Source organism: Odocoileus virginianus, chromosome X, assembly GCF_023699985.2.
Source record: "Odocoileus virginianus isolate 20LAN1187 ecotype Illinois chromosome X, Ovbor_1.2, whole genome shotgun sequence".
NCBI classification, from domain to species: domain Eukaryota; kingdom Metazoa; phylum Chordata; class Mammalia; order Artiodactyla; family Cervidae; genus Odocoileus; species Odocoileus virginianus.
The window spans coordinates 47,087,045-47,103,822 of record NC_069708.1 but is presented as its reverse complement, the minus strand read 5'-3'; the positions used below and the strand labels follow the sequence as shown (position 1 = coordinate 47,103,822).

Genomic DNA, 16,778 nt, shown 5'->3' with positions numbered 1-16,778 from the left:
TTTATTTTCATACAATGGTACTGACAATATCTATTTGACAGTCATTGGGATGATAAAATATATGCAATTTTGTGTACAGGAATGATGTGTTTACATGCTCACAGACTTAAAAGGACACATATCTAATAAATGGCAGACACATACCTAGAACCTGATTGTCTACGTTGAGTCCTCTTACTATTCACACAGCTAGATACTCTTAACTCTATTCAAACATAGAAGAACATTTTCACACAACTCCAATGGGAAGACAGCAATCCAGAAATTCCCATGAAAATGAGATTTAAAAACAAAATATGCAATTACCTGAATTAAGGGCTCACTCAACATGCTTTCATTAACCTCCAGAATGACGTTTTTTATTTCTTCATATGGCATACGATATGATCCTAGGAAGATAGCTAAAATAAAAGTTGATTTTATTAAAAAGAGAGCAGCACCACAATTTTAAAACTGAAATAAATGATTTCCATTTCATAGACTTAAATATGAAATCTCTCACTAATATTAATCTATATAATTATGAACAAACAAAAGTAGTTTCTGTTAGCTAAGGTTCTAATGTTTAGAGCTCATGAGTATTTATGTGTGTGTGTGTGTGCATTTATGTGTGTGTGTGTGTGCATTTAGCCACTAAGTCATGTCTGAATCTCTGCAACCCCATGGAGTGTAGCCCACTAGGCTCCTCTGTCCATGGGATTCTCCAGGCAAGAATACTGGAGTGGATTGCATTCCCTTCGTCGGTGGATCTTCATGACCCAAGGATCGAACCTGGGTCTCCTGCATTGCAGGAAGATTCTTTCCCATCTGAGCCACCAGGGAAGCCATGTGTGTATTTATATGGAAGATAAATCTACTAACAGGGCAGACAACTACATGCTTAGGCATTTTAAATGAAGCTAATACAAAATAACCCATGAAAAGTTAGAAATTGTATCTCAAGTTAGCTTTTTAATTCAACACTGAATTTACTGTAGAGATTGTCAGAGGCATTCAATACAGCACCTCTCAAGGAAGACAGTAAAGTAACCTGACACTTAAAAAAAAGCTATCAGTCTACTTTGCAGTTCTCTCACATAAGAAAAAATTAAAGTGTCTGAATCATCAAATGTTCTCTAAATCTCTGATGACATTCATGCAGTATGCTATTAGTTGCTTTTTATGTTGAATCACGATTTCCCTTGTCAACTTTTTCTTAATTGGATATATATTATGTCATATGGGAATAATTCAACAAATTATACCTAGAAAAATTCAGTGACTCAGAAAACATTGCTCAATAATACATTTCACTTTCACCTCCATTGAACATACTTTTTAAAGAACATACATGTGTTCTTATCCCCAGAACATGAATATGTTCCTAAGAATTTGTTTTTTTTCACAAAGAAGTCTATATGGCTCCACTGTACCTAATGAAAAAGCATCTTTTCTGTCCAGGCAAACAATTATATAGACATAAACACCAAATGAGATCACCAGAATCCAAACAAATAAATAATGTTATGAGATATCAACTAGCAATTAAAATTGTTTTGTGTTTCTTAAAAAAATAAAGTTCTGAACATCCACTTCATAAAGGAAAATAGACTGTCAGATAAGCAATGTACATATGCAGAACAATTATTAGGAGAGTGCTTTTCTGAAAGCAACATTCCCACTGACAGAAGAATACAAATGACGAGTTATTTTAATCTGATTCTCTATAGCACATTCCTTCACAAAATAAACTCCCATGGTATTTCTTTGCATAATTAGAAATGCTTGATGTGCTGAAATTTCTCAAGCATAGTGTTTCAGTATCCTTAGAATATAACACAGCATAATGTGGTGACCAAAAAAATGCTGAATTTAATATAGAGGGAAGACTATATATTAAAAAAAAAACAAAAAACAAAAAACTTCATGCCTGGGTAAATGAAGATGGGTTTAACTGTCCAGCTACCTTAGCAAAAGTTGACTTAACGGCTGACTGGTTTGTTAAAGGCTTTAAGGTTCACTAACCAATTTTATAGGGCAGTGGTTAACAACTTAACTCACTCACATCACAATTCCTTCAAATACAAAGCAATAGCAAAAAAAGGATTCAACCAATGTGACTAGTGAATACTCTACAACCATCACTCTCAGGTCTAGGCAGAAGGAAAATAAAAATAACACTTTTCAACTCTGCCTTCATTCTCACTTTGGCCTCTTAACAATGCAGAATGATTAGTAATTTCCAAAACCTTTTATTCATAAAAGTTCCACCTGGCCTGGCCAAGGCTAAATTGCTGAGGGAGTCCATTCTGGCCGAATGATAAAAAGGCAACCTAAATGATGTTTACACCGAATTTTGTTTCCAATAGATGCTAAATATACCTGCTCAAAGAAGTTACAACTTTGTTTTAAAAACATCCAACAATCCCTCACTACTAGCATCACCACCACTCCCTATGTAGAAAATATCACATACAAAGATTCTGTGCTGTTTTGGGATCCAAAATTCTCAACTCTTTCACTTTCTTCTTTGCAGGTATGGTCTTCTTTTCTTCTAAAGCTTCTGCATTCTTTTGAACTGAAAGAAAAATGTTGATAGATAAACAATAATACTGCTAATCCAAATGCATGGACTAACATAAGTAAGGCATATTAACTACATTAATAAAGCTCATGCCCAAATCAATAAATAGGTTGATTTCATTAGTTCAATGAAGAGGATGAACATAAAAATATAGACCTGTTTAGAGGTTTCCCTACAAATTAAATATCAGCACTTAAGTAGAAAAGATAAGCCAAATAGACCCAAAAATCAATTGCTGCTTCTTACCTAATGTGGAACATTAATTACTGCTTCACCAGGTTCCTACAGCAGCACAGGAATTAAACATATAGTAAAATCTCCCTAATTTGGACTAATTGAGGAAAAAGGTAAACATGTATTTATCCTAAAATATGCTAAACTTAAGGCAGGTCTGAAATTGCTTTAATGTTATCTAAGGTAAATTTACTGCCAAACAGGTTGCCATATGAAAACCCCTACTGAGAATACTTTGCAAAACAGATATTAACCATTTGCAAGTTAGACAACAGTTAGCACTTATTTGCATACTTATAATTAAGGAACCTCAAAGACAGGGTCTTTTGAGTAAGTTTCCTTAGTCTTCTTCACCATATTTTAGTACTATTTGCTTCCTTTAAACAAAAGATTTGCCCTACATTCAGAAGGTAACCCTTGAGTTCCAAACAGTTAAAATGTCCTGAAACTGTGAAGAGTGACAGTGCCTTGGAGGAGTCTTAGACCTCCCCCCAAAAAGTCTCCCCCATTACCTCCATCATCCCTCCCCTCAAAGAAGTCATCTCTCAAACCAAAGTAGAAAACAACATGCTGTCTGCAATAAGAAGGAGGCTTTATCTCAAATCCCTAAAACCCTCCTATATAGAAATTCTACAGCTACCATTATATTCCTGGGTTGGCAGTTTACCTCTGCTAATATAAAAACAGGGTTGTAGGTAATGGGACCATGAAAAAATATGAGAAAAGTAAAGGCAACATTTTTCAGTCAACTAGAGTGATATGCTCCTGTCTGCAAACTCTTGCTGGTAAATTTTACCATAAAGTCACATGACCATCATCCTGCTGGTTCATTATTACTTTTACAAAATATAACTGCATTTTCAGGCAATTATTATTTTTATTATATTTATTTATCTGATCTTTGTTAAGGAGATCACAAATGAGTTACTGATTTTTTCTTTTATTTAGAGGAAAAGTAACCCACAAACACAGTACTTTTTTTTTTATTTTTTGCTAAGCTTTATGTTCACAGATGTGTGCATCTAGAAAAATTTCTACAAGGCATCAAAATGTCATGGGTCTATTAAGACTCCCTTTGTTTTCTTCCTACAGACTATAGAAAAATTAAATGAACTTACAATAGAAATCAAACAAAAATAACCACTAAAATCCTAACAGTTAGTGCTAAGCTTTACAGGTACGATCAATTTAACATAATGTAGAGTTCAAGCAGGCTAGATAGTTACACTTGACAAACATGATCTTAAAGGAGTGAAAAGTAGTTTGCCATGTTTACTCAAGAAAAGAGAATTATTGGTACTGCTAGAAGAAAAATGACTTTTAATATATTTCTTTTTAAATTTTTTTATATATTTCTTTTAAAAATCATGACAAGTTTTCCTCAAAGGATCTAGAAGCCCAGTGTATTTCCTATAAAATAATCAGAATAATAATTTATCCTAACTTTCAAGACACTTCCAGCTGAAGACAACTCTATATAAAGAAATGACAGTCCAAGAGTGAGTCCTTCTGTCATGAGAAAAAAAGTTATCTGAATTTTACTGAAATTACCTCTAGAATCTTTTAGAAATGTGTGCTAGTCAAACAAAATAGTCGAGAAAAATATCCTAATCATTCAATATGCTTTAAATTCCAGTATGGGAGACTAATTAAGAAAGCACATATACAGTGAAAATGCTATACAGTATGAAAGATACATTATGATTATCCTAAAAACTAAGAGACTCCTGAATAACCCAAACATACATAATGATCATTTTATGCAACATCATATTTTTGCTTTTTTTAATTAAAATATATTTCAATCTCTCCCCTTTTCAAATAAACAAGCTACTTAAAATGAAGATTAGATCTCTTAAATGCCTAGAGTTCACAGTTTTATTTTCTGAATGCTTACATATTTTCCTTGTATTATACTTTGGTTTATCTTGAGTTCAAGAAACGGGCTTCCCGGGTGGTGCCAGATGTAAAGAATCGACCTGCCCATGCAGGAGATACAGGAAACCTGGGTTCAAACCATGAGTCAGGAAGATCCCCTGGAGTAGGAAATGGTAACACACTCCAGTATTTATACCTGGAAAATCCCATGGACTTAAAATGAAGAAAGTGGGGAAAACCACTACACCATTCAGGTATGACCTAAATCAAATCCCTTATGACTATACAGTGGAAGTGAGAAATAGATTTAAGGGACTACATCTGATAGACAGAGTGCCTGATGAACTATGGATGGAGGTTCCTGACATTGTAGAGGAGACAGGGATCAAGACCATCCACATGGAAAACAAATGCAAAAAGGCACAATGGTTGTCTGAGGAGGCCTTACAAAGAGCTGTGAAAAGAAGAGAAGCAAAAAGCAAAGGAGAAAAGGAAAGATATTCCCATTTGAATGCAGGGTTCCAAAGAGTAGCAAGGAGAGATAAGAAAGCCTTTCGCAGTGATCAATGCAAAGAAATAGAGGAAAACAACAGAATGGGAAAGACTAGAGATTTCTTCAAGAAAATTAGAGATACCAAGGGAACATTTCATGAAAAGATGGGTTCGATAAAGGACAGAAATGGTATGGACCTAACAGAAGTAGAAGAAATTAAGAAGAGGTGGCAAGAATATACAGAAGAACTGTACAAAAAAGATCTTCACGACCCAGATAATCATGATGGTGTGATCACTCACCTAGAGCCAGACATCCTTGAATGTGAAGTCAAGTGGGCCTTAGGAAGCATCACTATGAACAAAGCTAGTGGAGGTGAAGGAACTCCAGTGGAGCTATTTCAAATCCTAAAAGACGATGCTGCACTCAATAGGCCAGCAAATTTGGAAAACTCAGCAGTGGCCACAGGACTGGAAAAGGTCTGTTTTCATTCCAATCCCAAAGAAAGGCAATGCCAAAGAATGCTCAAACTACCACACAATTACACTCATCTCAAACACTAGTAAAGTAATGCTCAAAATTCTCTGAGCCAGGCTTCAGTGATATGTGAACCATGAACTTCCAGATGTTCAAGCTGGTTTTAGAAAAGGCAGAGGAACCAGAGATCAAATTGCCAAAATCTGCTGGATTATCGAAAAAGCAAGAGAGTTCCAGAAAAACATCTATTTCTGCTTTATTGACTATGCGAAAGCTGAAGTATATAGATACATATTTATATACACCAAAAAACTATAAAAACATGTAATTGATATTCAATAGATTAATGATGGTGTTTATTTTGGAGGAGAAAAGTGATACTGGAAAAAGTAGAACCCTGAAAGACTCAAATTTACCTCTAGTTTGTTATTTCTTTCAAAGCAAAGATCTATAGTAAATATGAGAAAATGTTAGCATTTGTGCATTCTGGGAGGCTGCTGTACTGATGTCTGCTATATCACCCTGTGCAAAGTTCCATTTTTGCAATATAAAAATAAAATAAAAATATGACTAGAGTGCGGCTTAAATATGCCTGTCCCTTTTTATAGTTTACAGACTGTTAGCCTTGGCAATCCCCAGGACCAAGTGTAAACAGGAATCAGAAACAACAGGGAAGAGAACAAAGGAGAAAAAAAATATAGGTCAAGATTAGTCAGTGTGGAAAGCAAGCACAATTTTGTTTTCAATTGTTTGTGAACCCATTTGGTGAGGGATAACACATTTGTTTACGAAACCTTGGAGGGAATGGCTGATACAATATGCAGTGGGAGATTGCATCTCCATCTCCTTTTTTAAGCTGCATATTACAGCTGTGAAGCTTCCCCTCTCTGCATTGCCTACAGCTGAGCACTAACTAAGGCATCCCACAGAATGGTAGATCTCATCCAGACACCTGCATAGTACCTGAAGCCATAGGAATGGCATTACCAAGAGTGTTCCCAAAGTTTAGAGCACATTAAACAAGACTAATGGTTCTAATGGTGGGAATCACACAAACACACACATAATGATTTCCTAATTAAGGAACAAATCTTACTGGTTGTAGTTCAGACAAGAACCCTCCCAAATCAGGCAGCACATGTTACTGCAAATTAACATCTGCATAACTAATATACTTGTACACCTGTTCATTAAGCCAATTACTGAACACTGCTAAATGTCACCAGAACACTATGTTTAACAACCTGCATAGCTAACACTGTATATCTTCAACTGGATCTCAGTACCTAATCAGGTAATGGATATTTTAGGAAGGACAAATAAAATTGGGTTAGAGGTTTTAGGGAGGGTTTCCCTCATTTGAAATAATCATTTAAATATCAAAATTGAAGTATAGTTCTTACTTCATCCCAGTACTTGACAAACGTGGTGGTGGGAGCCCTTCTGGCTAAACTTTAACCTCTGTGAAGGACTTACTCAAGCTCTAGTTAATCCCTTTACCTGCAAATTGGCTCAGCCTTTGTAAGTAGGGACTGATCAAGTACCTACAGGCCATTGCATACACCCAGAGGACCTCCTGTTCTATCAAATTTCCTAATTCATGTCACAAATCAGTAAATCCAGCAAGAAACCCCAAGACCTAAGTGTATCAAAGAGGACTGGGAAAACATCACTCTAGGAATTATGAGGCTAAAGCCCAGTACTGCTAGGCTAATAGGGCACTTTTTATTAAGAATACAGTTTGGGCATTCATAATATCCAGTCTTTTCTTTCCTAATGTGGTCCACTTCAAAGTGGTACAAGTACTGCATACAATCCAGTTTAATGTAGAAGGCAATTAACTTTTTTGAACAAGAGAGAACAAAATAACACCCCAAGAGATGTGGAATCAGGGCCTCAACTTGACAACGTAGTATTTTTCAGTCTGGGTTTCAAGTATATTGAGCATGTCTAGAAGAAGGTTAGCATTCTAGATCCCACCAGGGACTTATTCAAATGACAGAAACTGGGAAACTATTTTATAGTAGTTTAAACAGTTAAAACAACGTTCTTTTTTCTAAAAAAGAAACTTCTAATCTCCTAGATATTTCTACGTAATTGCCCAATAATTGTCTCCAATTTAGCACATCTCTTGCCTGACTCCCAAACCTGCTTTAGTCTTTTTCTCAAAAAATGGCAACTCAATTCCAATTGTTCAAAAAAAAAAAAAAACCAAGGCACAGTCATCATTGATTCTCTTCCTTCACAGGCCACATTTCAGTCTTTGGCAAATCCAGCACTTGAACACTTTTCATCATCTCCACTTATACTGAAGGGTTTCAAGCCATCACTACTTCTAGCCCTTCTTTTTTGTGTTCAGTCGCTAAGTCATGTCTTACTCTTTGCGACCCCATGGATTGTAGTACGCCAGGCTTCCCTGTCCATCACCAACTCACAGACCTTGCTCAAACTCATGTCCATCCAATAGGTAATACCATCCAACCACCATCTCATCCTCTGCCGTCCCCTTCTCCTCCTGCCTTTAATCTTTCCCAGCATCAGGGTCTTTTCCAATGAGTCGGCTCTTTGCATCAGGTGGTCAAAGTATTGGAGCTTCAGCTTCAGCATCAGTCCTTCCAGTGAAATTTCAGGACTGATTTCCTTTAGGATTGGCTGGTTTGATCTCCTTGCAGTCCAAGTGACTCTCAAGCATCTACTCTACCATCACAGTTTGAAAGCATCAATTCTTTTACTGCATCCTGTCAATTCATTTTATTCCACCATTAAGTACCCCCAATGATTTTCTGTATCATTTTGACTAAAAATCAAAGTCTTTGCAGTAGTCTAGAATGCCTTTCTTTATTAAATTTTTTATTTTATATTGGAATATAGGTCATTTACAATATTGTGTTATCATCAGGTGTGCAGCAAAGTGATTCAGTGAAACAAAAACACATATCCATTCTTTTTCAGATTCTTTTCCCATATAGGTTATTACAGAATATTGAGTATAGTTCCTGTATTATACAGTAGGTTCTTGTTGACTATTTTACATATAGTACTGGGTATGTGTTAATCCCAAACTCCTAATTTATCCCCACTAGCAATATTTCCCCTTTGGTAACTATAAATTAAAATGCCTTACCTTATATCCCACATCCTCTGCTTAGCTACTCTGACCTCATTACTTTCCTTTCATTCCTCCCTTCCAACTATATTAGCTTTCTTGCTGTTCTTCAAATATACCAGATCAACTCCCACAGGAGAGCCTTTACACTCGAGTTTATATCACCACCAGATCTTCTTTCACTTCTTCCAGATCTTTGGTTAATGTCACTTTCCCATAGATATCTTTCCTGATGATGTGCTTCAAATCACAACTCCTCCCTACTGACACTCCTTTTACCCTTTGCCTGCTTCATTTTTCTACATAGCAGTTATCACCATCTGACATAATACATGTTATTGTCTATGCCTTCCACTTTGATGTCAGCTCCATTTTACAAAAGATATTTGTGACTGTTTGTTCCCTGTTACATGCTAGCACTTAGATCTGTGCTGAAAAAGAATAGGTCCTCCAATTATTTTGGAAATTATCCATACCTTTATTGTTACATATATATATATATATATGTATATATATATGTGTGTGTATATATATATGAATAATCCATATATAGCCTCATTTATGCACAATGATTTATGTATAAGGTTGTATACTCCAGCATTGTTACTAGCAAAAGATAATAAATGTTCACCAACTAGAGACAGATTCAATAAACTAAGGTAAACTGGGCATTGTTTATAATAGCAAAAGGTTTGAAATTATCCGAAAGCTTTTCAAGAGAAGACTGCCTGATTAAACTGTGCTATGTCCCACTCAATGGACTACTCTGCTGCTATATTCATGACCAAGGAAACTCTTTATGGAACAATATGGAATAATTTTAATAAATACCTACAAATGAAGAAAACAGGGTATGCAAGACTGTATAGTAAATGCTAGCATTTGTTGGGAAAGCAAGAGAGAATATTGACATGTATTTGCTAGTATCTGAATAAATGTTTCTAGGAAAATCTACAAGACATTTATTACACTAGTTACTTCAAGGAAAAGATTTAAGTATCTAAAAGAACTGATTTCTGTGTAACTTATGAAGAACTAAAGTGAGAAGCATAGAGATTATGGCAGGAACCCAGGGACGCAGAGAAGTCACCAGATTTTTAAAAAATGCTTATGCAGACTAAAGCAATATAGTCAAAAAAGGCATAGGCCTGATTTGGAAGAACAAACCAAACAAACTCAGCTAACACTGTGTGATCACCTCCACCATCCTAGACTCCAGAAAGACCCAAGAGAACCTTGGAAAAACTGTTGAGGCAAATTCTGCAAATTGTGTAAGTGGCAGTCCTGCAGAAGGCTAGATAATTACTACTTTGGCTTTGCAGGTCATGCAATCTCTGTTGCAATTCTATTCAACCCTCCCAATTGTCTCCTGAAGGCAGCTGGAGCCAATAAGTAACAAATAAGCACGGTGGTGTGCAAATACCATCTATGAATTCAGAAAACTAGGTGGTTATTAATATTTGCCTTTTGTAGTATACCAAACCTTATGGCAGCAAGTCAAGAGGAACTAAAAGGCCTCTTGATGAAACTGAAAGAGGAGAGTGAAAAAATTGGCTTAAAGCTCAACATTCAGAAAACTAAGATCATGGCATCTGGTCCTATCACTTCATGGGAAATAGATGGGGAACCAGTGGAAGCAGTGTCAGACTTTATTTTTTTGGGCTCCAAGATCACGGCAGATGCTGATTGCAGCCTTGAAATTAAAAGGCGCTTACTCCATGGAAGGAAAGTTATGACCAACCTAGATAGCATATTAAAAAGCAGAGAGATCACGTTGCCAACAAAGGTCCGTCTGGTCAATGCTACGGTTTTTCCAGTGGCCATGTATGGATGTGAGAGTTGGACTGTGAAGAAAGCGAGCACCCCAAAATTGATGCTTTTGAACTGTGGTGTTGGAGAAGACTCTTGAGAGTCCCTTGGACTGCAAGGAGATCCAACCAGTCCATCCTGAAGGAGATAAGTCCTGGGTGTTCACTGGAAGGACTGATGCTGAAGCCGAAACTCCAATACTTTGGCCACCTCATGCAAAGAGTTGACTCATTGGAAAAGACCCTGATGCTGGGAAGAATTGGGGGCAGGACAAGGGGACGACAGAGGATGAGATGGCTGGATGGCATCACCGACTTGATGGACATGAGTTTGAGTAAACTCTGGGAGTTGGTGATGGACAGGGAGGCCTGGCATGCTGCGATTCATGGGGTCGCAAAGAGTCGGACATGACTGAGTGACTGAACTGATCTGAAACCTTGACATAATAAGTGCTCAATAAGTAAGTATCTAGTCCTACATCCTCTTCCTTTTGCAACTGAGGTCAATTTATTCTTGCTTCAAGTTTTGAAAATGTGAGTAAATGTTCAACCTTTTCCCTGCAAAATAACACCTAGGAGTGTTGTTTGATAATTCTCTTTTTCCTATAGTGTTCACATAATCAAACACATTTATATTCCTGATGCTTTTTAAAATGTGTCAACCCTACAGGACCAATGGTTTAGTCCCAGAATATAACTATCTCTTATTCTCCATATGTTCTCATATGATTTTATCATATGTCTACATGTAAAATGACCATAAAAACAAATCAGCCTTAATAAAATTATAAAATAAGTTTCTACCATGCCATCGATATCTAGGTAGAATCAGAGCTCTTAAGCAGCTAGAATGTTTGATAATGTTTCATAATGTTTCACTTGGGATACATTGGTTTATGAGAAGATGAAAATCTGAGTTCTATAAACAAACAAAGAAACACATAAATCAGAACTCTGAATTTCATATAATATAGTTCTCTTACTTTATGTACATAAAAATATTACTGAGTATCTCAATTTGGTTTGTTGCTGGCTGAGCTCAATAGGAAACAACCACAGTTACATTGTCTCTGTTTTCCCCTTTTGGATTCCAACCGGTTTCAATTTTATCTTTCAGTAGTAATTTTCTTTAGTGCAGAAACCACGTCATTGTATTTTGTTCAAGGCAACTGAAGTATTAGAAAAATTTTGAGAGGGTAGAAAAGGAGATATTTGAAGTTTTCATTTAAGTCAAGTTTAGTTTGCTGGTGACTTTCTATTTGAAAGCAGTAAGCAATATGTGAGATTACGTTCGAAATGTTGGGAAGACATGTTCAGAACAAAATTTGAATAAGTTTAGAGTTACCTGGTTTTTAAGACAAAAAAATTCATAACCCTCTTCCTTCCCCACCTATTATCCTGTTATACTATCAAGAATTTTGAATTCTTGACCCCATCTCCTTGTCTCTCCCTACTCTGTCATCTATTTATAATCTGGATTTGAATACATCCATAACTACAGAATTTAAATATCAAAATCTCTATAGGTAAGGCCTCAGGACCTATATCTCTTAAGAACTCCTGAGGTAATTCTAGATATCAGCAAGATTTGTAACAACTGTTCTCTGGCATATAACACAACACTTTGTAATAGCTCTTAAATAATCCCCAAATTGAAATATGCAAATATCATCAACAGCAACCCATGGAAGTCCTGTTAGTAACTTCTTCTACAGCTCAGAATCTAACACTGAAGGAAATACCTGCTCAACACCTGGGCACACCATAGTGACAAGTGATGAGATTTTAAAGGAAAGCAAATGATACTTATGGCATACTATTTTTAAATCAATTATCAACTAGATATATTCCCTGAGAGCAAGGATCTTGCCCTATGTTTCTATAATCTATCACTCTGCTACGTACACAGAAGTACACAGAAGTTTTAAGAATAAATAAGAATGCATTTTGCACATTAATTAAAAATACATATGTATATAATAAATTGATAATACTAAAATTAATATTAGATACTAGGGTCTCTCTTTCTATTTTATGGACGCAGTTATCACTATGCAAGAAGAGAAGGAATAGGAAAAAGCAATGATTTGTTGTTGAAAGGAAAGTGAAAGGTAGTTAAAGACAGATTCATTCTTGTTTGACGTAAACATGTTCCTATTTTTATCATGTTGCTGAAAACAATGAGGACATGAAAGACTTGGAATATGCAAAAGAGCAAGAGGGAAAATATTTGATTCTATGAAAACTTGAGTTTTCAAAAAAAAAAGGGAGAATTCAGCCTAACCAAAAAAGACAGTAAAACTAAATAAAATTATACGTAGGCAAGCAATTGGAGTTTGGTTTCATTTGCTTTTACACATCAGGTAGCTGCCTGTGTGCCTCAGACCAGCGGTCCTCAACCTTTTTGGCACCAAGGACCAATTTCATGGAAGACACTTTGTCCATGGACTGGGGGTGGGGGTGGTTTCAGAATGATTCAGGCACACTACATTTATTTGCATTTTATTTCCAATCTAATGCCACCACTGATCTGACAGGAGATACTGGTCTATGGCACAGAGGTTGAGGTCCCCTGCCTCAGACCAATAGATCTCAAGAACCAAACTCTAGCGAAAGTACATAAGAATACTCTATTTAATGTCAAGGTCAATTTCACTTATGTCCCTAACTAGTAGCAGGTTGATACCACCTATAACAATGAGAATAATGATAACCTGAGTCCAGCATGTAAGCTATTCATCAAGATAAAGTAAATCAACTTCCATGAAATCTATTCCATGGATGCACTTTGTTTAATATTGAGGCAGCAATAACCATAACTGGTGTATATGGGGGTGTGTGTGTGTGCGTTTGTATCACTAAATAGATCATAGTTAGGTGACTTTCGTTTAACAATGAGCTTCCATGAGGTACTTTATTTCACTAAATGCCAGAAACAGTTTGGATTGTAAGCTTTTAAGAACTTAAAGAAAAAAAAATGTTCTTGGCTGAGGGCCCAGCTATAAGAAACTCTCTCCTGTGAGACCTATCTTTTAATAATACTATGTTCAGTGCTATAGAGCATTTTAAACATAATTGCAGCATGAAACAACATAAGTCCAGTATTTTATTATAGAATTGGCAATTGCCTTCCATGTACCTCTTATTAATTTTTGAGACTAAAAGGTAGATAATAGAGTCCTGTATCGTATATAAATGAATACATAAGATAAAAGCAATGGTTAAGATTAAATACTAAATCTCAGAGCAAAGCAAAACTCAATGTACATTGTATCCTCAACACATCACTCCCCAAATTCTCTGAAATCTGAAGAATTCAGATATAGCTATCACCATATAAAGTCAAACACATCTCAAAAAGATTAGAATGAAACCTACGTTATGTGTACAAAACAAACAAAAAATCAGAAATCCCTAGAATTGAAGGTTTTACTGGAAATGTAAAAGAGAAAGCAATAACCCAGGTAAGAAGAGAGCTGCTAATAGTCACAGACAGCAAATAAATTTGACTGGATCAGGATAAGTAACCCGCTGACACTTTTTCCTAGCAAACTCTCTCGAACCTGCTGTGCTTGCTATTAGGCTGGCCTTTACTTCACCCCAGCCACTTCAGTCCCATCACTGTAGGGGCTCATTGTTGCTTTCCTTGTGGCAGCCACCAAAGTGCCTCTGCTTTCAGTCAGGAATTCTTTCAATCTGAACTTAAGTATTGGTCCTAACTACAGAGAGGGAGCAGGAAGCAGTACATAAAGTTTGGAACAGAGGTGTCATAAAGAAATATAATCATATTAAAAGCTTCAAATTGGCTAATAAGAAATGATAGATTCCTATTTCTTACTGGAAAGTGGTAAAAAACATGAACTCCAAGCTTGCGTGTGACAATCCATGAAGAAGGATGAAAGAAGTGCTAACATACCTAGCTTTCTACTCAGAGCTCACAGAAATAATCTGAAAAAATACTTAAAAGGGCAAAGATTACATCTGATATCTGGTATAGTATTTTTTATTTTTTACGGGGGTGCTTCCCTGATGGCTCAGATGTTAAAGAATCTGCCTATATTTAAAAGCTGAGTTACACAAGATACACTAGGAGTCAGTAAATAGAAAAGTAAATGGTTATACTTCCTTAAAATCACCCTTGAAGCTTTGCCACTAAAAGACATGCATTTTAAATTTATTACACATATGACATGAATTACTATGCATACTTTTATTCTGGGTGCCTAATATAGATGAAAAGATTACAGGTTCTAAATTTAAGCAATATTTGTCTACTGTCTACCTAGGATAAGTCTACCTAAAGTTAGAAAAAGTATGACAGGACTCCCAAATGATTGCAAAATAATTTGTGCTCACCTGCCTTTACAACTGTGCTGTCAAACCTGTATCTATCCATTAAGACCCAAATAAAGTATCACTTTCTCTATGAAACCTCCAATTACCTCTACATCTTTGCCTTCTACATCACTGCTAGGGCTTCTCTTGTGGCTCAGCTGGTAAAGAATCTGCCTGCAATGCAGGAGACCTGGGTTTGATCCCTGGGTTGGGAAGATCCTAGGGAAAAGGAAAGGCCGCCCACTTCAGTATTCTGGCCTGGAGAATTCCATGGACTGCATAGTCTATGAGATCACAATGAGTTGGTCACGAGTGAGTGAATTTCACTGCTAAGGTATTTCCACATGTTGCCCTGCTTAATTATGGTTCATGTATGCATCTTTTTGCCTTTCCTAAGTCACAAATTCACAGGGAAGACACGTTTGATACAACTTGGTCTCCCACATCCATCCCACCTCCCATAGTATCTAGAAAATGACACTCAAATATTATGTGAATAAAACCTGTGAAATGTGAGAATGGAAAATGATTAGGGTGTAGGAAGAGAAATGTGAATTTGACGCTCTTCTATATTTAATATGTAACTGAAGCCTAAGCAGAGATTGAACAGTCAGTGAGAAAGAACTCAGGATAGAAGATTAGACCCAGGCGAGGATGCCTGAAATCATGGACACAGATAAGAATAGACAATTAAGAGGACAAAAAGAACAATCAAAAAGGTGAGAGAAACAGGAGAACACATTGTCCCCACAGTGAAAAAGGAAAGTGTTTCAATAAGAAAAAGTAATCAACAGTGTGAAGCATAGCAGGATGGTCAAGCACAGTCTAAGTCTTCCCCCTCAATAAAAAAGACCAGGAGAAAACACGCCATTTCAGACCATACAGAGCAATTTTGAAAGAGCAATGACAACAGAATCCATATTACAGGATGCAAAGAAGAAGTGAAGGGAAATGTCAAAAAGACAACTCACTTGAGACGTTAGGAAAAATAATTATATAGAATATGAAAGAGAGAGAAACAAGACGACTGAATCCCAGCTTAGCATAAGCTTGCCTATTACAAGAAGGCACCTGATTGTCAAATTCAAGAACAGCTTTTATGCCAAAAATGATTTCAGTACAAACCCAGCATACAATGATTTACTGGACAAGATCAATAGAAACTGCAAAAGAGATTCTACTCTTCAGCAATCCATGTTGCATCAATATCTATAATGGAATGAGACAAGGTGATACAATGGCCCAAAGCTTCCTGGAATTGCTCGTTAACGAAATCAGGCAGGAAAAGAAAGTCCACACAGACAGTAAGTACCCCACCCTCTTTATATTGATGACAAAAGAACATTTTCCAGGGTCATAAGAAGAAAAAAGCAGTATTTAGCACTACCAATTTCCAGGCTAGAAATTGTTTAGAGAACTAAATGTTTATGCAACAAGCATGACCCACAAGGTCCTGTCCACATCTATGGCAAAGAAACACAACAGCTCCATCTACCTAAGTCAACAAATGAACAAAATTGCTATCTTCAATGTTAAATGCTTCAGAAGCTGCAGCCTCTGACAATTTTATTGAAAAAACAATAGTTTCTGGATCACAAAGTGTTGATGAAGAATAGAACACTTATGTAATTCTGTCATATCAGGGCTAAACTAAAATATACTGTTCATCGACAACATGAGCTGAAGGAAATAAACTGTCACCCAATTACCCACAGTGTCCTGAAGGTATAAAATCTGGCAAGATGAAGATTCAATGGCAGTTTTTAAAACTTCCCTCTACACTGAATCCAGCTCCCTGAGACCAGCTAGGTAGCCTACAAGACAGCAGGTGGCTTTCTCAACTTCCTGATTGCACTTATAGTGTTATTAAGAAAAAATATTCAA

At 36.3% G+C, this 16,778-nt stretch overlaps 1 protein-coding gene across 3 annotated transcripts in view; it reads right to left on the bottom strand.

Moving 5' to 3' along the window:
- The window catches only part of DIAPH2 (diaphanous related formin 2), a 953,573-nt gene that overhangs the window by 523,227 nt on the left and 413,568 nt on the right, over nt 1-16,778 (bottom strand). For all 3 annotated transcript variants that reach the window (XM_070461796.1, XM_070461795.1, XM_070461794.1), the window contains 2 exons: nt 2,456-2,557; nt 307-401 (listed from right to left, as the gene is read on the bottom strand). In XM_070461796.1, the coding sequence (XP_070317897.1) occupies nt 307-401; nt 2,456-2,557 (197 nt within the window). The remainder of the gene's footprint in view (nt 1-306; nt 402-2,455; nt 2,558-16,778) is intronic.